Here is a 22438-nt window from a genome sequence, read left to right as displayed (position 1 = left end):
ATCGTTTTTGATTAAACGGTTCCATTTCGAATGGAATTGTGATTTGTGAATTGTAATGTGTATTGTGGTATGTGTAAAGGCATACCGTAATATACTGTATTTATCAGGAATATCTACTGTATATCTGTCTTTATCTATTCACATCAAACTTTGATCTCGGTGACTTTAACACACACGTGGCATGGCCGTTGGTGCCAGATGGGATGGCCAGAGAGGAAGGCTTGATTTGGGGCAGTGGTGGCTTGGCAGTTAAGGCTCTGGGTTACTGATCAGAAGGTTGAGGGTTCAAGCCCCAGCACTGCCAAGCTGCCACTATTGGGCCCTTGAGCAAGGCCCTTAACCCTCTCTGCTCCAGGGGGCGCTGTATCGTGCATGCCTGACCCTGCACTCTGACCCCAACTTCCTAACATGCTGGGGTATGCGAAGAACATAATTTCACTGTGCTGTAATGTCCATGTGATCATTATCATTATCATTTACAACCGTGGTGAACAGAAAAGCATCTCAGAACATGCCAAACATTGAGGTGGATGGGATACAACAGCAGAAATCCACATCAGGTTCCACACCTGCCAGTCAAAAACATTGGCTGCTTCCCAATCTGGCAAGTTTAGGTGACCCTGGACCCTAGTGTAGCCTTGGGTTTCTGTTCTTGGCCTCAAGATTCGACATATTGTGCGTTCTGAGATGCTTTTCTGTTCACCACGGTTGTAAAGAGTGTCTTTTCAAACCAGTCTGGCCATTCTCCTCTGACCTCTCTCATCATTAATGAGCAGGTGTTTGTGAGTGAGTGTGTATATATATATATATATATATATATATATATATATATATATATATATATGTGTGTGTGTGTAATATTTTTTCTGCTATTAATTCTTTATCGGTCTGTACAGGATTTCACAGTGTTTAGTTTTTTTTTCTGATTGTTGTGGCCAAAAACGCTTGATTTTGCAGAGCTTTTTCAAGAGTTTCATTTGTAGAGTTTTTCAAGACAACGACTTTTGGCGAATTGGCGAAATCGCAATCGCACGTTTGTTGGTAAATGAAACATTTTAGCTGTACTCGTGTTCGACGCACGTGCGTGAATCGAAGAGGGCTGAGGAAAATCCGTTGTGATCCTCCGAATATCGCGGCGTTTGCTTGATTTCGTGTTCATTCCTGTGATCGCAAAAAGGCAAAATCCTGACGGGACTGCTTTATGTTCATCGCTAGTTGGACTAGCTGTAAACATCCTGAAAGTGAGCTGAAATAAACCTGAGAATGCTATATTTGATATAATCTTCTATTTCATTTCAAATGGTCTGTAATTACATAACAGGGTGATTAGTGCATGCTTCCTGTTGAGTATCGCCATTTCTTCTGACTGTGGTGTTAGTGATGGAGTTGGAGGGTGGCTAGTGAGGGTGGTGATGGTGGTGGGGGGAGTTAGGAGTCTGTGGTTAGGAGGTGTTAAGGAGGAGGAGGAGGAGGACGGGGCAGGAAGGGCAGTCTACCTCCACCTCAGTCTGAGTAGACTGGGGCAATGCAGTGAGTGATACAGTGACATCATCAGATGGTGTAGTGGGCAGTGAGTCTGGCTCGTGTGTGGGCATCTCGGGGATGGAGTCTATCTCCTCGGTGGTCTCATTTGGAGTTCTCGCAGCCGTCGTAGGATCTGTTCCAGCCGGCGCTAGATCTCGTCTGAGATACTCGAGCGGACGAGTGGACACCTCGAGAAACCCCTCCTCAAGAACTTCTGCCTCTTTCCTCTTCTTCCTGGACTCTTTCTTTCCCCCTTTCTTCGACCGGTCCTTCTTCTTTTTGTTCTTTTTGCCCTTCCTGTCTTTTTTTTTCTTCTTCGGCGGCTCCGGTTCGTCGCCTTGCATCACGTCGTCCAGCTTGGTGGGTTTGGTCGTTTGTGAAAAGGGGGTGGAGTTTAGAGAAGGGGGGCGAATGGAAAAGAATAACAGAGGAGTGAGATATCAGTGGTACTGTACATGTTGACAGTGGAGAGAACACCGATACCCTCGGCATGTTATTTTTACTCACCATGTTAACGTCACACCGGCCGTGGAGTATCTAGATCCCTAACTGAATTCATTTCTACAGTATCGGTAAAGCAAAGCTTCTCAAAGCAAACAAGGAATGAAACAACAGCAGGGTTCGTCGTCACAGGAAATGAAACTGATCAACACGGAAATGAATTATTAACATGTAGTACTAGAGTATGATACAGGATATTAGTATCAGGGCTGGCAGAATGAATTTTACTGCTTGAATTTTGAAAATATGGCTAAAAATCCATGAAGAAATCCAACAAGATCGCATGTTTAGCCTTAGAGTTAGGGTTAACGGCCTTTGTGTCTTGAATAAATACATGCTATTGATCACTTTTTTTCTTTTTCTTTTTTTTTTTTTTTTTTACTTTTTTGAAATTGGGACACACAAAAAATATTTTAAAAAGTTATATAATTCATTCCCAAAACATACTTTCAGCAGTCATGCTTTTTCTGTGGCTCAATCTTAAATAGAGGCCATTTAGTGCACTATTTATATATATATATATATATATATATATATATATATATATATATATATATATATATATAGGCTATGTCCTACCCTATGTAGTGTGCATACAGTATATAGTGAAAAGAACTCATTTTTAAACACAATTTTAAAACTGTGGGTACATATAACCGGTAAATAATAAAGAATGTTTCTTAGAAAGTCCAAAACCTAAACTTCATTCATTCCCAGCAGTCGCACCATTCAATCTCAAATGGTGGGCATTTAGTGCACTATATGGGTTGTGTTCCACTCCATGTAGTGAGCGTATATAGTGAAAAGATTCTTAGATTCTGACTCACTGTATGTTTGAGGGACCTGAATTAAAAATAAAAGACAAACCTGTAAGTAAGCTACATATCTATAAAATATAATGACATATCCATCCATCCATCCATCTTCTACCGCTTACTCCTTCTTCAGGGTCACTGGAACCTGGGGCCTATCCCAGGAAGCATGGGGCACAAGGCGAGGTACACTCTGGACAGGGTGCCAGTCCATCGCAGGGCACAATCACATACACACTCACACACCCATTCATACACTACGGACACTTTGGACATGCCAATCGGCCTACCATGCATGTCTTTGGACTGGGGGAGGAAACCGGAGTACCCGGAGGAAACCCCCGCAGCACGGGGAGAACATGCAAACTCCGCACACACATGGCCCCGGCGGGAATCGAACCCCGGACCCTGGAGGTGTGAGGCGAACCACTGAGCCACCGTGCGCCCAATATAATGACATAATAAATATAATATAAAATATAATATAACGACAAATCTAAAACATTTAAGCCTGTGATATTTCTTCATATGTGAGGTTCCTCACTGTCTGTGTACTATTTTATTGAAAAGTATCGAAGTATTACATTCCAATGCAACGTTTAAATGATTTGACAGTCATAATATATAATGTACACATCTGATCATATTTAATTGGTACTTTATATACATCGTTTATATGTAATGTGCATGTAAGGTCAAAGGTCAACTCATAGGTGCACTATAATTTATGTTCAAAATGTCTGCTTTTAAGCTATTTCTCAGAAGCCTTGGATAAACTGGTCTGATGAGGTGTGTTTTTTCAAAGTGTGTGTGTGTGTGTACGTGTGAGAGTGTGTGTGTGTGTGTGTGTGTGTTGGAAGAGGTGTTTGGGTATGTTGTGAATGACATAAGATGTGGGTCAGTAATGCAAGCGATGCTCATCAGACCTGATTTTACACGCTTTTGTCTCAGCTGTGGAGAGAACTGGCTCTGACTTACCACACACACTTACACACACACACACACACACACACACACACACACACACACACACACACACACAGCGTGGGAAGCGTGGTGCAGAAATCAATGTTCCCCATGACCCAGCGCACAAATCAATGTTTTTTTCCCAGTTTCCTCCCAGCGGGGTTTTCCAAAAATGCAAGCCACTGCCGCACTTTGTCACGGCTCTGAGTCACGCACACGTGCAGGAACACATACGCGCATTCTCACGTGCACTGTGACGAACACTCACACGTGCATGCTTGTTTATACACACACAACATAAATCCTCACATGGTGAGAAACACTCTGAATCTTCCGACACAAACATATTACAGATACTCACACTTACACTCACACTTATACTCGCGCACACACACACACATTTCTCACACTTGGCTCTTGCATTGTCAGATTGGGTTACTCAGTGTGTCCTAGTGCAGGCTGTGTGAGTCAGAAATCTTCAGGATCCTGGTCCGTGGTCTCTGTAGTGCCAGGAGAGGCCACATTATTGCTCGGCATTACCAGAAATAATGCATTTGTGTTGCAGCCTAAAGATGATGAGCAGAAAAATGACAGCACACAAGCTCTGACCCTGAACATTTAAAGTGAAATCAATGTACTGAAAAAAAAGCCTTTTGTGCTGATAGAAATTGAAGCAGCTCGTGCATCATGCACATAACATGTAACCATAACAACGCTGTAATGACAACAACACTGTAACCATTACAACGCTGTACTGACAACAACACTGTAACCATTACAACGCTGTAATGACAACAACACTGTAACCATTACAACGCTGTACTGACAACAACACTGTAACCATTACAACGCTGTAATGACAACAACACTGTAACCATTACAACGCTGTACTGACAACAACACTGTAACCATTACAACGCTGTAATGACAACAACACTGTAACCATTACAACGCTGTACTGACAACACTGTAACCATTACAACGCTGTACTGACAACAACACTGTAACCATTACAACGCTGTACTGACAACACTGTAACCATTACAACGCTGTACTGACAACAACACTGTAACCATAACAACGCTGTAATGACAACAACACTGTAACCATAACAACACTGTACTGACAACAACACTGTAACCATTACAACGCTGTACTGACAACAACACTGTAACCATAACAACGCTGTAATGAAAACATCACTGTAACCATAACAACACTGTAACCATAACAACGCTGTACTGACAACAACACTGTAACCATAACCACGCTGTAATGACAACACAACCATAACAACGCTGTAATGACAACAACACTGTAATCATAACAACACTGTAATGACAACAACACTGTAACCATTACAACGCTGTAATGACAACAAGCCTGTAATCATAATAAAGCTGTAATCATAACAACTAGGTAATGACAACAACAATGTAAACATAACAACACTGTACTGACAACAACACTGTAACCATAACAACGCTGTAATGACAACACTGTAACCATAACAACCCTGTAATTATAATACTTTAGCCATAACAATGATGTAACCAAAACAACACTGTAATCATAACAACACAGTAACCATAAGAACAATGTAGTCATAACAATGATGTAACCATAAAATGCTCTCACTATAACCATGCTGTAACCATAACAACAATGTAACTATAACAACACTGTAACCAAAACAACACCGTAGCCATAACACTGTAACCGAAACAATGCTATAACCATACCAACACTGTAACCATAAAAATGCTGTAACCATAACAACACAGTAACATTAACAATGCTGTAACCATAACAACGCTGCAATATTTATCTTATCTACATTAAAAATTCAAATATCTCTGATTTGACACGTCATAAATCTCCTTATATCACTGACTTACCAACAAAACTCATTTTCCTCCATATTGTTTTGTTTTTTCTTACTTGCCCCCTGAGCTGTGATCTGACTGGTTCGATGAAAAAACTCAACATTTCTGAAAACTTTGCTTCCAAAACCTCAGCTTCCATCCCTCTTGCGCTCGCTTCCCATAAGATTACAAAAGTGTGAGTTAAAAATGCCTAGTGTGAGTCATGCCCCCTGACGTGGGCAAGAGGATTAACATTAGCATTCTGACGACTGTGCGGTGACGCTACCTCGTCATTCAACATTCGCAATGACACTGGGAGGAAAAACACTGCATGGCATCGGTGAGACAGGGACACCAGCACTGCAACCAGTAATGATACATCACCCCAGTTATATCCTAACTGATTCAGTTTGTCCTTTATCTTCAGCAGGTACTTTATCGTGGTCCAAATCTTGGAAACACTAGACTTGTGGCAGGATGGGACACCCTGGATGGGACATCGGTGCATCGCAAGCCACCATGCACACACACACACACACACACACACACTCATTCACACCTAGAGGGAACCCTAGCCTAACCCTATGTACTTCCTATAGTCTATAATACATTATGCACCTGCTCTGTCCTCACATGCACTAAAAGCTTCTGCATTTATTGTTCTCTGAACGCGAGTTAGCGTTCCATCCTAACTGAACTCTACAAGCTTCCATTCACTATCGGTTACGTTTGCAGTTTTAGGTGGAGAATTCCTCTAAGTGCTGCTGGCGCTAACAAATAAAATGATCAAGTAATAAACAGACACGGCAGGTAGCTGTCTGGCAGTGAGGACTCGGTCTCCGTGTCCTCGCTCCCTGTTTTATTGCTTGGCTGACAGACTGCTGCTCTGGGAGGGCTGCCCAGAAAACCTGCAGTAAATGCAAATGTGTCTGTTAAAAGCCCAAGTGCCTGAGGCGAGCCAGAGAGATCGGTGAGGCTTTACCGAAAGAAGAAGAAAAAAAAAAAAGGAGTACACGCTGCAAACTTTTCGCAGACTGCAAGGCGACCCACGTCCTCGTGAACTTTTGAGGACAGGTTTGGTGTGGGCTGGGAGTTCACAGAAAATAAAAAAAGTGTTTGTTTGAAAGAATATGAGGCAATAAATCTGAGACAGAGAGAGTGGTAAAGATACCGCAAGAGGATGTGCGAGAGAAGCAGAAGTTCAACGAGGCAGACAGGAGGTCGGACTGACTACCAGATCGACAAAATACAATCGTTTAGTGTTCAAATGTCGTTTGGATCAGCAGGATATAAGACAGGAGCTACTTTCGAGGCTCTGAAATGCACGAGTCAGATAATGAAACTGCTAAGTCAGCTAAGGGAGGAAGTTCATGAGTGTGTATGTGAGTGTATGTGTGCATGCTTACCTCCTCGGGTTCATAGTTCTGGGTACGATAAGGCAGAGGTGAGTCACAGTCTGGGATGTAGTGATGACAGTACTCTTCTGCAGCTTGGGGGTCGTCCAAAATCAGCAGTTGCTGGATATCTCCCTATCACACAAATACACATAAATTCCACATTACACATGCCATCTGGAATACGCTGACATTTCAGGCCAAAGCCTTGCAAAAAAGAACAATAGATTGTAAATTGCATCCTGCCACTTAAAATCTGAATAGTCCATTTTGCTTTGCACCATAATCATCAGGTAATATAAAAACCACAAACTAGTTAAAAGTGCTAATTAAGATCCAAAGTCAAACATTTCAAAAAACGATACGGGCTGTAACATGAGGTAATTGCTAAGCGTGTCAACATACTGAAGCGTACCAAGCTGCCAAAATGCATACCTACTAATACCTGCTTTTATATACACACAACATAAAATATGCAACTGATACCACTACAGGTTTGTTTTCACATCCTTGGGTCTGTCGCTGACTTTCTGTGAGTGGGTGTGCCTCAAGTCTCAGTACTCTCCCGAATAGTCTGATCTTATTCTGCTTGTGCATTGTTGTGGGTGTAAGGTCCAGACTTCAAACTTCTAATTCAAAAGTCCTAATTACAAGTCAGAGATGATTTCGATTCCCATATATATATAAGGTCAGGGGATCAAGCCTCAGTACTGCCAGGCCCTGGGTTACTGATCAGAAGGTTAGGGGTTCAAACTCCGGTGCAGCCAAGCTGCCACTGTTGGGCCCTTGAGCAAGGCCCTTAACCCCCTCTACTCCAGGGGGTGCTGTATCATGACTGACCCTGCACTCTGACCCCAACTTCCTGGTATGCTGGGGTATGCGAAGAAAAGAATTTCACTGTGCTCTAATGTATATGTGCTCAATAAAGACTCATTATCATTATATCGCGCCGCTTGGACTCCTGTGTAAAATCTAGGACGTCCCCAAACGTTTAGAGTATAATTAGAACTATGATTATCAGTCTTAAGAAGCGTTAAGAAGTCTTAGTGATGCTTTAAGGAGTGAGTGTAATTCTGATGAATCATGAAAACAAGTTCAGCTTGAACATCTGAGTAACACTCACAGGCAGTCGAATGCCAACACGAATACTACACGTACTCTATCATTTCACACAACCAAATCCAGTCCCAATTTCCAAACACTCTTGATACCTTATTAGACAATGCCTCGGTAACCTGTGCACTAAGTCACTCTGCCCTGTAGTAATGTGAAATAAGGGTCAAAGACACACAATACGCCCCTAAACAGAGACATGGCATGAGCTCATCCTGAGATCAAGGCTTTCACATTTTAATGAGTAAGGAGTTCATCGGTGTAGTCTGCTGAGAGTGTTTAACTTCCTGCAAACATCAAAGGTCAGCGTGTACAGACGGCTGGAAGTGTTCAGGGCACGGCAACACGCAACCTACTCAACAGGGTGTAGTGTATGAGGCACAAGGTGAGTCAGTCACAGAGCTGCACCATGGGAGACAGAAGACTTTGTGATGTTTGTATTAAAAGAAGCAGATTCTTTGTTGAACATGTCGTATGCGCTGCAGATTTCATTCATTCATTCATTCATTCATTTCATTACCATTCAGCTAACTTCGTTCTAAACAGAGACATACAAAAGACAACTATCGTGATTCATGTATATATATATATATATATAAGACGTCAAAACGAATATGGACAAATATGTGGAGATGGAACCAGGGGGAACTACAACTGACCAAAATAAAACAAATAATGACAGATGAGGTTGGTCATCTGGTCAGTTGGTGCTCGCTGAGTAAGTGAATGTGTGCCATGTTAGACGATGCCCCCTTTTGGTAAGAAGCCATAACATTCGGTCCATATCCAGTTTAAAGCTCTTTGGCAGCTTCTATTCCCGAGCAAATGTTGTTTAGCAAGCGAACATTCTTTTCTTTTCCCACTGTGGAGCTTGTTCATTACTACAAGAATTCACATTAGTCTGGCAAACAGACCTTTTCTTTGGAAGGTTCTTTCCCATTTAACCATTTCCCATCCTGTGAATCACACTCCTGTAATCAGTCCAGAGTTCTCAAGATGACACTCATTTTCTCCTTGCTTAGTGATTCAAAGATTCCATACAGTTAGTACAGTTCTCAAATGGGTGTTTACACATACTGGACCTCAAACCATATCAAAACCTCTCTCTCTCACACACACACACACACACACATACACACCAAGTTCCCAAAACAATCATTTCAGACGTTTCATTCAGGCCCCGTGGTGGTGTCAGTGCATAATGAAGTTTGCATATAGACAATCTGGAAACAATTGAAATCTTAGCCCTGACCACAGTCTCCCGGGCTGCTCTCCCACGCTACGGGAACTGGACCGAAACATATCCCCCCTGGAGAACCCTGGAACCAGGGCCTGGGAAATGACCCGAGAACGGGCCAAGCTTTCGCCTCCACGGCCCATGCTGGATGGAACCGGATGCAGCTCAGCAAAAATCACGAGACTAAATGACGGGAGTGGAGAGATGAGGGCAAGCGCACGATAATTGAGATGAATTAGACATCATTTCACAGAGCGCAAAGAACACAACGCTGGTTGTGTGAAGACAGGTGGAGATTCCTCGTCATTAGCCATATGGTGGGAAATATAGAAAATGATGTGTTTACAGGTCTGTATTCCCTTTCTGATTGTGCTATACGTTTTCTTTTTTTTTTTCTTCTTTTTTTTTTTAAATAAAAAAAAATGTCAAACCTTTGCCTTTATCACTGCTAACCAATTCTTTGCATATTCTCTGAAGAACTTTTGAACCTCCTGTAACTCATCACCCACTGAGTTTTTTTGACATCTCTCTTCTAACTCTGCCAGACTGTTTGCAAATCTTTGGTAATTCTTCCTGACATAGCTGAATCTGCTACAAATCAGGTCTGGAGATCAAAATGTAGTTTTCAACATTTTGCCTTGTTTTGGATTGCTGTCTTGTTGAAACATACAATCAGGTGGCAGCCACCCAATGCACAAAAGCATGCAGATACAAGTCAGTTAGTATATCGTCAGATATTGTTCATACCAAACATAAGAATGGAGAAATCAGTCTCATGATCTCAATGATCTCAGTTACTTTGACCGTGGCATGGGTGTTGCTGCCAGACAGGCTGGTTTGAGTATTTCAGATTTTTCACATAATGGTCCTGTTCTGCAGGTACCTTGTTGATGCCAGGCTTTTCTGAGCTGACAGGAAGTCTACGGAGACCCAAATAACCACTGTTTTTAACCATGGTAAGCAGAAAAGCATCTCAAAGTGGGCCTCGACAGCAGAAGACCACATCGGGTTCCACTCCAGTCAGCCAAGAGCAGGGCTCTGAGGCTACAGTGGGCACGGGCTCACCCTAACTGGCTAGTTTAAGATTAGAAAAACATCACCGGCTCTTTAACACGCTAGAACTTTCTTTGTGGGTCTGTAGTTTTCAAAAGTGCAATCTATATAGTAGAAAATGTCTATATTTCAGCTTGTGATGGGTTTTCTCAGACCACCAGATATGTTTGGCCATTACTGATGCTGATCATTTTTCAACTGTAACACTGATATGACTCCAATATCACTGTGTATTCCCATTTGAACAGATGGATGGGTGTAGTGTACATTTGTCAGGATTTCTCAGGAAAGGAGTAAAGGTTTTATGAAGGCCCAGTTTTCAGAGATGGATGTGTTTTAGAGACTAGGTGAAAGTGAAGAGTGGGTGGATCCTGGACAATAATGGTTAATAGTGAGGAGAGTGTTATAGAAGGTTAAACATGAGTGTGGGAGAGTTCAGGAACATTCAGTTATTGCAGGGGCGTCTAAAGGGGGTGTGGCCCAGACTGAAACATCTGGTTCGGATGATGAAAGGATTGAGATGTGTGGCCATTAGAGCTATACTTCACCCCTGAAAAAAACAGGCTCTGAAAATGTTCGAATAAAAGCTAATGGAGACTCGTTTGCATAATGCGACTGGCTTCTAAAAGCTCCTTATTTATGATTAGTGAGCCCCATTAGCCATGCTGGGTGAAGTATTACTTCGAGCTAGCGCATTGATAACAGCGTCTTTCTGAAGGTTAAAATATGCACAGCTAATGGGATTAGAAGGTTGGACTGTTGTCCTCAGGGACAAGCAGAAATGAAGAGAGGGCAGTTTACCATACACTACACACACTGCAGACAGAGACACAAACCCTGTCAATGCAGAACCTCAAACTCTGTCAGCACAAAACCTCAAACCCTATCAGTGCAGAACCTCAAACTTTGTCAGCACAAAACCTCAAACCCTGTCAATGCAGAACCTCAAACAGTCAATGCAGAACCTCAAACTCTGTCAGCGCAAAACCTCAAACCCCTGTCAGTGCAGAACCTCAAACTCTGTGAGCGCAAAACCTCAAACCCTGTCAATGCAGAACCTCAAACCCTGTCAGTGCAGAACCTCAAACCCTGTCAATGCAGAACCTCAAACTCTGTAAATGCAGAACCTCAAACTCTGTCAATGCAGAACCTCAAACCCTGTCAGTGCAGAACCTCAAACTCTGTCAATGCAGAACCTCAAACCCTGTCAGTGCAGAACCTCAAACCCTGTCAATGCAGAACCTCAAACCCTGTCAGTGCAGAACCTCAAACCCTGTCAATGCAGAACCTCAAACCCTGTCAATGCAGAACCTCAAACCCTGTCAGTGCAGAACCTCAAACTCTGTCAATGCAGAACCTCAAACCCTGTCAATGCAGAACCTCAAACCCTGTCAGCACAAAACCTCAAACCCTGTCAATGCAGAACCTCAAACAGTCAATGCAGAACCTCAAACTCTGTCAGCGCAAAACCTCAAACCCCTGTCAGTGCAGAACCTCAAACTCTGTCAGCGCAAAACCTCAAACCCTGTCAGTGCAGAACCTCAAACTCTGTCAATGCAGAACCTCAAACCCCTGTCAGTGCAGAACCTCAAACCCTGTCAGCACAAAACCTCAAACCCTATCAGTGCAGAACCTCAAACTTTGTCAGCACAAAACCTCAAACCCTGTCAATGCAGAACCTCAAACAGTCAATGCAGAACCTCAAACTCTGTCAGCGCAAAACCTCAAACCCCTGTCAGTGCAGAACCTCAAACTCTGTCAGTGCAGAACCTCAAACCCTGTAAATGCAGAACCTCAAACTCTGTCAGTGCAGAACCTCAAACTCTGTCAATGCAGAACCTCAAACCCTGTCAATGCAGAACGTCAAACCCTGTCAATGCAGAACCTCAAACCCTGCTAATTCATTGTCAAATAGCAGCACCACGACCCCAAATTATACAGTTCATTATCCATTTATCCTATTTGAAAGCCTTCATGCTATCTGCACGCCTTTGAGTATCTGACCTTTGACCCAGCCGTCCATATAAGTCCAAATTTGTATAAATCACTGTGGGATAAAAATGAGATCTATCAAATCTTTTGGCAAGCCCCCAATTACAGTGATATGATCCACATTCAGAGCGTTTTAATTCATCTGTAAACTATTCCTTTCCCTATACATCTGTCGTGATTGTTGGAAATGCATTTGAGAATCGTCTTGTAATTTTCAGTTGCTCCTGAAAGACAATATTCTGTCGACACGCTCACTCGTAATCCGCTGCAGAAATGTCAACAAACGGCTTTTTTCACATGGTAAACACAAATCCATCAGTGGAGACCACAGAGCCGAAACAAGCCCGAACGGCACCTGAAGATAAAAAGCCTCAGGAGAAGCTTTCGATTCAGCTCCTACCATGCATATATCGCACAAACAATGAAAAAGACATGACCAAGAAATGCTTGTGGATAAAAGATTGCAATATAGATTTATACCATTCCAAAGGACAGTGTACTCAATTGGGAGATACTTTTACGCAAAGTTATTTATAACAATTAAATCCCAGGGAACTCGGGGCATGAGCCGGGGGCCACCCTGGCCCAACACACGGCACAATCACGCACACATTCACACACTACAATTACTATTACAATTTAGAAATGCTAATCAGCCTACAGCGCATGTCTTTGGAATGTGGGAGGAAACCGGAGTACCCGGAGGAAATCCCCAAAGCACAGGGAGAACACGTAAACACTGCACACACAGGGCAGAGGCGGGATTCAAAACCAACAACCCTGGAGGTGCGAGGCAAACGTTCTAGCCTCTAATCCACCATGGCGCCCTAAATGGATAAAATGCATTGTTTAATACATTTCATAAATTTAAATATGTCATCATCGGCAGCAGAGGAATAAAACCCTTCAGTACATGCTGTTATTGGAAAATGATTAACTTCCGAGTAAAAGGAACTCCACTGCATATCAGGCCACATCACAGCATGCCGTCATTAATTATTTTTCTATACCGTCAAAGCACATTGTTTTTTCTTGTTACATCATTATCATATACGTATAACATGTTATAATCCCAAAACCTACAAAACTTTTTTCCCATTTATAAAAATGCCTCCCTGGTTGTTACTTTCTCACATATTTTACCTCGAACACTTCCTCGTCCAGTAGTCTCGTCCCGAATACAGTAACGCCGTCCGTTCGGACCACAGGGTCGTCCCCACGGTGCAGATCCAGAGTCTCCACCTTCTTACAGTCTAAATACAGCGTGACTGCCTTTCCTTCTACGCTGTAGGCAATCCGGTGCCACCTAGTGAGAACAAACCTCAGCGTTATCCGTGTATATATCGTAGTACTTTGGAAAAATCCTTCACTTTTTCATATCTATGTGATGAACAAAGAGTTTAAATGGGGTTAAAGCCAGTACTAGGCTGACAGGTGCACTGGTGTATTGGTGTTATCCCAATAGTTACACGCCAATTTACGTCTATGCTTTATGGAGTGTAGAAGCACTCACTTTCCATCAGCCAGGTTGATCTTCTTGAAGGTGGGGTAGAGGTCGGGGGTCGGTTGTCCCCTGTGGTCCTCGTAGAGGAAGACTGGTGATCTGCCCAGCTCCAGGCCCAGCTGCTGCACACCCTGTTCATCGTATACGGACAGCAAGAAGAACTGGGCGTTCTTCTTTGCCCGCACCGTCGTCATCAGGGAGAAGTTTTCAGGAAAAGCTGAGTCTATCGGGACATGTCACAGAGACACACTTAGTCATGATCAAACAGTAAACATAGTGGACACGGGCAAAATAGAGGGAGCGACTGTTTACACGTTCCACAACATGAAACATAACTATAAACGGATATAATGTATGATGTATTCCTTACGTTATCAAACTGTATAATTGGGGCATATACGTAATCATGTTTTTCTAAAATCAGAAAATTAGGTCATTTAGCGTGGAACATAGGGTGTTTTGTTTTTTTTTTTGTTTAAATGGTGTGTAAAATTAGCTAGTCCATTCTACTATTCTAACTAATTCTTGGCGCATCAGAAAGCAGCATTTGTATGTGACTGGTACGTTAGCATGATTTATTAGCATGGTTAAATATCTAAATTTTAAAACTTGTGTAGCAGTATTTGTGTGTGTTTGGTTAGCATGGTTTATCAGTAGAGTCATATAATAAGATTTGAAAATTAGCCAACAGTAAAATAACAGTTCGTGTTTAAATAGTATGTGTAGCTAGTCTGTGTAACTCGAAACAATTTTAACATTTTGAGACGGATTGAGAGCTTTGAGAGCTCATTTTTATTTTTTTTTTTCAATATTTCAAATATATTTTGAATATATCTGTTTCATAATTCTGTAGTAAAGCTTTGCCTCAACCTCTGCAAAACTAAATATCATATCATACACACCTTCAAGGATCATTATACATGAATAATATAATGATTCACTGTATTTCTTTTTCGTATTTTCACCTCTATTAAAACAGCTAATAAAAATGAGACACCAGAGATAACAGATGACATGCACATCTATTACATATACATGTGCATACTTGGGAAGAGCTGCTGGGTTGGAGCACTGAGCTGGATCTTTTTGTCTATCCTGAACGCTATGTCCAATTCCTCTGTGTCAGCTCTATGTGTGCACAGCCCCGCCTCCAAGGACACGCCCTCCATGCGATCGGACAGCTCCAGCACACGCAGGACATCAATCAGGTTGCCTAAAAGGAAAAACCATGAAGATTTCATACGCATAGCACAACATAACACTATAGGCCAGGGGTTCTCAAACTGTTTACAATCATAGGGCGGGACCCTCTAAGTGTAAAAAAAAAAAAAAATCAAGGACCCATCAGTTTATTTATTACAAACAATGTATTAAAAAATGTAGGCATGTTATTTAAATGTGGACACTAATATTTTGGCAATATTTTGGGGCCAGAGAATTGCTAAATGTCTGAACTCCACGCATAGAATCCATTTTGATTATTCATTAGATTCCAGTTACCATTATTTATAAGCATAACAACTTTGACAATGGCGTGTTGTGATTTCCACCAATGTAATTAAAAATAAATAAATAAATAAATAAATAAAGGACCACCTGACTATGCTTCATGGACCCATGAGGATTCCCAGACCCAACTTTGAGAATTCTGTCTGTAGACTAGGGGTGTAACGCAATGATACTGTCTGTTTCTGTTGAATGCTCCAAATATAAATATGTACTCAGGTGTTAAACCGAAAGTAGGTGTGGCCTAGCACACCTATATATATATGCACCCTACCACTATGTCTCTGGAAGACACTGTAGGGAAAAAAACTCAGAGGTTACAGTTCCTCAACCTCAGCTACATCAATCATTAATGATGTCAACTTTAAGAGTGTGCGAGACTGTTTTTTATCCCGCAATTATTATTTTTGTTTGTACCTTCCTATGACATTTTCTAACGCTCCCTTAGTTGGATCTATTTCCCCAAATATAAGCAAACTTAAACCACAGCAACCCTGACCAGGCAGTTACTAAGGATGAACGAATGAATGAATGAATGAATGCTGTACTTTCATGCTAATTAATGTGGCATTTCTTTATCGCCTGAGCTTCATATCTGACCACATGAAAGTATAAACTTCCTGATTGTGTGACCTTCTTGGCATGTCCTGTAGAATGCCAGTCCTGATGCAGTCTCAACCAGACGAATCCTCCCTCCGCCCTATGTGCACGGAGTTTGCATGTTCTCCCCATGCTTTGGGGGTCCTCCGGGTACTCCAGTTTCCTCTCACAGTCCCAAGACATCCGTTATGGCATCTCTGAATTGTCCATAGTCTGTGAATATGCATGCGATTGTGCCCTGCAATGGGTGGGCACCATGTCCAGGGTGTCCCCCTGCCTTGTGCCCCGAGTTCCCTGTGTAGGATAAGCGGTATGGAAAATGGATGGATGGGTATACCGCGCCTCCTATTCATATCTGTGTTTGTATTTGTTTATGAATAATGTATTCATATTCGGTTATATCCCTTAGCTAGACTATAAACCACCTTGGATTTGTAGTTTCCTCTACTGTGTAGTGAATTGCAATAAAACTGGAACAGCATGCTGTTTGGAGGTGGGGGAGTTGTCTAAGCAGTGCATTCGCATGTCATTCTCTGGAAGCTCCAAAATGGCAGCTGTGTTAAAATCAATCCTGCAGGTGGCTAGGCGCAACTGTCATTATGGGATAGAGTTATGGCACAGTCTGGCCTGATGATAGTTAAGCTGCACCTGGCACCTGTCTGTGGCTTTTTTTCAATGAGAGACTCATCTGCTGCTAGCATCCTCTCTGACTCGTTTAATGTTTACTCTTGTCTAAAGCCTGTTCATGCGGAAGTTACCACAAGTGTTTTTTTTACCCGTCTTGAAATCTCTTTGGGACCTTAACTGTTTCTCTGGATATGCTCCATTTATCTAAGTACAGCTGAACATATCAATTCAAACCATTACAATAATCTAACGTAGAAAACTGTGTAAGAAACACCTCAAATATAGACATCTATATTGGAACAAATATACTAGGATTTCTCAAAATACACAAACACACTCATGCCATCATAAACAGTTAGCCGGCTAGTCAACTGCTATTTAATACACGTGGGATTTAACTGAGATCACTGCTAGTAAACTAGCATAAACTAGCATTGTTGCATGTTAACACGAGGGTTTTCAGTATTTTAGTTTTGATATGCATCTTTATTATATCGGTGACTTGCTCATTATTATTATTATTATTATTAGCTAATATAGCGAGCCAGCTAGTTAACTGTTAGCAAACTAGCTTGTAATTGTCTTTATTTTCTCAGTGATTTATGTAACTGTAGCCATGCCTGTCAAAATATTTCACTGGGATCATGTTTTGTTTTGGGTTTTTTTTTCTTTTTTTCATTTAAACTAGCTAGCAGGCTAGTTGACCAGTAATATTTCTCACAGGTTAACACAAATGTTCTTAAAATATAGCATGACAAACTTACCTTACTATTATTAGGTAAGCTAGCTAACCAGCTAGTTGACTGTTAGTGAACTAGCTTATCATTGCCACAGGTTTTCACAAGTGGGATTTCATTATTTGAGTTTTCATTTGAATCTTTACTCTTTACAGTGATTTATTTAACAGTTGCCAACACTGTTTGTTCATCGCTATTATTAGCTAAGTTAAGTAGCCAGATAGTTAACTGCTAATAAACTAGCTCAAACATGTCACAGGTAGCCATGAGTGAGATTTTAGTATCAGAGTTTCAGTTTACATCATCACATACTCTGCAATTTATCAAATAGTAATAAAACATCCCAAAATACACCGTACCGGTCACATTTTCCCATAACTAACTTTAGCTAGCTAGCTTAAATCAAGCTAAAATCCCACTTGTGCTAACATGCAAAAAAAGTAGTTTACTACCTGTTGACTAAACAGTTAAATATTTGGGATGGCATGAAGACATGGTGAAGTTTCAGAATTGTCTGTATTTGTGATTACTTTGTGTATATTAAAAGAGAGTGGTATTTTTAGCATACAGGTTCTGCAGCTAAATGTTAGCATTTACCTCATTGTCTTGCATATGAATTAGCGCTTTGCTAACATATTTGACCGAACCTCTATAATCAGAATCATACACAAAGGATAACTTAACTTCAAAATCATATTTTTATTTAAGTGGAACTTAAAATAAATCAACTAGTGAGGGGATTATGTACAATGTACAATTTGTAATTAAGCGCAGAGTTTTTGCTTTGTTTTTTGGTTTTTTGTTGTTGTTTTTTTGCTAAAGTTAGCTCAGGACATCTTCCTGCTGTGGTTAATCTCTGCACAATTTTTGGCATCTAAAGTATTTTATGACTGAACTGGACCCTGAATTGCCCCCTGCTTGTACTCCTCTTTTTTTTTTTACACTATCCTTTGCTTTCCTGCATTAATTAAACCTGTGGGAAGAGTTTGCTCATTGCTGCCTACAAAACACTGCGATTTTTATGGCATTATTTATTTGCTTAGCAGATGCCTTTTATTCAGAGGCTGAGCGCAGAGCGACGTGAGGCATGGCAACAGACTAAACAGGGAGAGAAGTGAGAAAACAGCCAAGTTACGGTACAGTGGAGAACATAGGGTGTGGATTTAAAGGTTTCCAGACATTGGATAGAAAGAATTAAACAGCGCTTGTAAATATACACATATGTAGAGTTGCTTTTGATCAGCCTCGTTCTCAAGCGTATTTGCTCACACACCCTTGTTGCGTTTAAAATTGTTGTTTTAATTCCCATTAATTAGTCAAGAAATGTTTGGCAGTCGTGTAAGTCAAAAAATTCCATACCAAGAGTTCTCAAATGTTCTGGAGAAAGGGACAAATTAAAGTGTAAATTAAAAAGAACCATGAACTCCCTCAAGACACATTTATGAACATAATCAAACTATTTAATATTAGCCACATGATTTAAATGTATACAATAACATTCTGTATCTTTTTGACTTCACCCGTATCTTATCCACACTGCATTGACTCCCAGTAAAATTTTGCATTGATTATAAAATATTACTATTGACCTATAAAGCACTAAACGGTCTCGCGCCACAGTACCTAAGCGAACTTTTGGTCCTTTATGATCCGCCATGCCTACTTAGATCAAAAGGTGCAGGCTATTTGTTGGTACCTCAAATAGTGAAGGCTACAGCAGGGGGAAGAGCTTTCTCAGCCACACATGATTTTATGGAGATGTCAGAGATCCTGACCCTTTCTGCTCTCCGCACCTGCCTGATCCATCCTGATACCCTACCTCTGGATGGAGCTCTCATCAACTGGAGGCTACAGCCTGGAGATTGCTGAGGATGGTACCGCTTGACATACCGTGGAAATGGTTTTGGACCTCAATTCCACATGGACATTCTCGCTGTGGTTGCTGGGACTACGGTTGCTGCGATGGCCTTGGGACTGCAATTACCACATGCAGTTTTACACTCAGGTCTCCTTTAGTGAACAGTGGACTAGTTCAGCAAACAGACTTCATATAAAACCATAATGAACTTTCTTTTACGCTCACACTATCCGTCGTTACCCAGATGAGGACGGGTTCCCTTCTGAGTCTGGTTCATCGCAAAGTTTCTTCCTCATATCATCTTAGGGAGTTTTTCCTCACCACCGTCACCACCGGCTCGCTCAATAGGGATAAATTCACACACTTAAAATCCATATCCTGTGTTTATATATTTCTGTAAAGCTGCTTTGAGACAATGTCCATTGTTAAGCGCGCTATACAAATCAAATTTAATTGAACTGAAATGAATTTTGACTATTTATTGAAGCCAAGGTGTTGCAAACTCCTGAACGTTCCACACACAGAAAATGTATTTGAAATGTATTTGAATGAAATTCATTCATTTGCATCATTATCCGTTTCATCTACATATTCTTTTTTTAATATGTAGTTGGACTATTTTACACATCACCTGCCTGCTGAAAAAAAACCAATAGAAACCTTCATAGAATTTATGGTTTTAATGGTGATAATGGGAATTGTATTGGTTTTAATGGAAACTGTAATGGGTCTCTATTGGTAATTTGTTGTCTTCTATTGGCGGCATGTTATGTCTAGTGGATACGATTAAGGACCAGTAATAGTAATGCGTTCAATGGTTAGCTGATGGTTTGTAATGGAATTTGTAGTGGAAACCACTAGAATTTATGTGTTGGTTCCTATTGTTTTTTTCAGTAGGGATGTCTAACAGGAAGTTGCATCATTCGAATTTCCTTAAAGGCTCATGGGGTTAAATATATGTAATGCATGCTATATGTTTTCTTTTATCCAGCCACACACACACACACACACACACATGCATGAACAGGACATGAACAGGACAGCTAGGAGGAGGTGTTTAGGAGGCAGAGCAGCCTTATAATCTTTAGCCTAATTATGGAATGTCTGCAAAGCCTAGTGTTCCAAACAGAGCACCTGACAGCGCTGCTGAAAACATTAAATAAGTCATTTCTTCCCCCAAAACAAACCAAGCTTGACGCCGCCTTGGCACCTCTTCAAAACACAATGATTTAATCATAAAAAAAATATTACATGACAAATAATTAGCCCTCAGCGCACACACACACACACGCACACACACACACACACACACTCAGTTTGGATGAAACTCGAAGCTCAGTGAGTGAATGTTACACACCACAGAGCTCCAGCAGACGCAGAATAACAAGGCACTGCCAAATATCTGACCTCTGACCTCGGCTAATTCGCACGACAATAAAACTGAAAAGCTGAAAAGGACTGGGAACGAGAAGGGAAATGCCTCCTCTGCATCTCCGACAGGTTTCCAGAGGAAAAGCCGTTTCATGTCTCAGTCAGCTGACCATCACCATAAATCTTACAGTTGACGTTCTTACAGCTGATGGATTTAATCCAAACCTCAATAACTCAAAAACTACAATCTTATACATAACTTCAATCTAATGTGTTCTGCTGGGGGAACATTCTGGAATAAAGAGTTATGTGGCAACAATAACACATGGACTGTTGGAAAATGTTAAATAAATATATCCTGAAGAGGTGTCTCAAATATAATTTACAGTTCAAGAGGTCACTGGCCGCAAAAAGTCAGAGAACCTGTGGTCTAAGACACTTCATGGTTCTAACTAGTTTAAAATTGCTCTTCCATATGATTGGGAGTTCATCCCAATGTTATCTTCACCACAGACCCAAGATGATGGAACAATGGACATCAAACAGTCTCTTCCACTTCCCATGTCTCGTTTTGCTTTAATGGGCATTTGCACAGGCTTTAGGAATACCCCTCCTCCTGCACTTTTATAAAGAAAACCCAGGGGCAGGTGGCGCGATGCCAGGCTCTGGATCAAACCTAATCCCAACATGCCGCTCGCTTTTTTTTTTTTTTGCCAACAAGTCGCACACCTGAGCTACGTCTGTTTCACACATCCAGCCAAAACGAAACAGCCTGAGGCAGCTCTAAGTGTGAGTTTCATTTCATTTCATTCATGCACAACAACTTCTGGCAACAAGCGCCACATGTGTTATGTTTCAAAATGAATCTTCCTTGCACCAGGCAGGTTCACAGCCTATAGAGAGATGAGATATGATGAGATATGATCTCCTTTTGTGACACTACACCTGCCTGGATGTGTCCGTCCCTGCGGGTCTCTGACTGCTTTTCGGTATCACCTCAGATAACCGATATCCCGGATCAAAGATTGTCGTGGCTTGATCTGAACATTCCAGTCCTCGACTTGTACAGATTTATTCCGAATGCATAAAACATGAATTCAGACTTGCAGTGAATACCAAATAAAGCTTTTCCTTCACCCCCATCCCCCTTAAAAAAAAAAAAACCCTTGGTAGATCATCACTCCATGGCTTCAGGGTTCCATGGTTTTGTCCGTGCGTCTTTCAATTCATTGTCTCAGACACAAAAAAAGTGCGTTTCCACCCCATAAACAGGGACAAGAGGGTAGAGAACAATACCTGCACTTACCAACACAAACACTCAGAGCTCTCTTTGCCTTCTGCTAAGTTACCTAAAACCGACACATTTTTTAAAAATGTTCCTGAACTTTCCTGAGTTGTGTTTTTCCTCCCAGAAACAGTAGTTCCCTCATAAATAAATAAATATTTATGAACAACTGCACAGGCACCCCAAAACAGGTGCAAATTCCTTTTTTGGCCTCTGGTAAAAAAGAGTTAGAGATAAAGTGCAAAACATTTAAATTTTCCATTTCAGCTTCTTAGAATCCAATCAATTTAGCCCACTATATATAAATTCTACAACCCCATGTTACAACATGCTACTGACCGGTTGCCAATTAACCTAATTAGCTGAAAAATGTTCCTCCAGCTGTTTCTTTTTAGTAACACTTACTTTTCCAGCCTTTTGTTGCCCCCCACCCCCAATCCCCCGTTCCAACTTTTTTGAGACGTGTTGCGGCCATCAAATTCAAACACAGACA

At 41.3% G+C, this 22438-nt stretch overlaps 1 protein-coding gene across 2 annotated transcripts in view; it reads right to left on the bottom strand.

Annotated features, from left to right (window-relative positions):
• The window catches only part of col5a3a (collagen, type V, alpha 3a), a 92528-nt gene that overhangs the window by 62129 nt on the left and 7961 nt on the right, over positions 1–22438 (bottom strand). The window contains exons 2-6 of one of the 2 annotated variants that reach the window (XM_053612395.1): positions 15007–15174; positions 13971–14184; positions 13601–13763; positions 7075–7197; positions 1497–1880 (exon numbers count right to left, since the gene is read on the bottom strand). In XM_053612395.1, coding sequence (XP_053468370.1) covers positions 1497–1880; positions 7075–7197; positions 13601–13763; positions 13971–14184; positions 15007–15174 — 1052 coding nt within the window. The remainder of the gene's footprint in view (positions 1–1496; positions 1881–7074; positions 7198–13600; positions 13764–13970; positions 14185–15006; positions 15175–22438) is intronic. The other variant, XM_053612396.1, reaches the window with a different exon arrangement.

This window comes from Ictalurus furcatus, chromosome 24, assembly GCF_023375685.1.
Source record: "Ictalurus furcatus strain D&B chromosome 24, Billie_1.0, whole genome shotgun sequence".
Taxonomy (NCBI): Eukaryota; Metazoa; Chordata; class Actinopteri; order Siluriformes; family Ictaluridae; genus Ictalurus; species Ictalurus furcatus.
The sequence above is the reverse complement of the archived record's forward strand: the minus strand, read 5'-3'. Positions and strand labels throughout refer to the sequence as shown.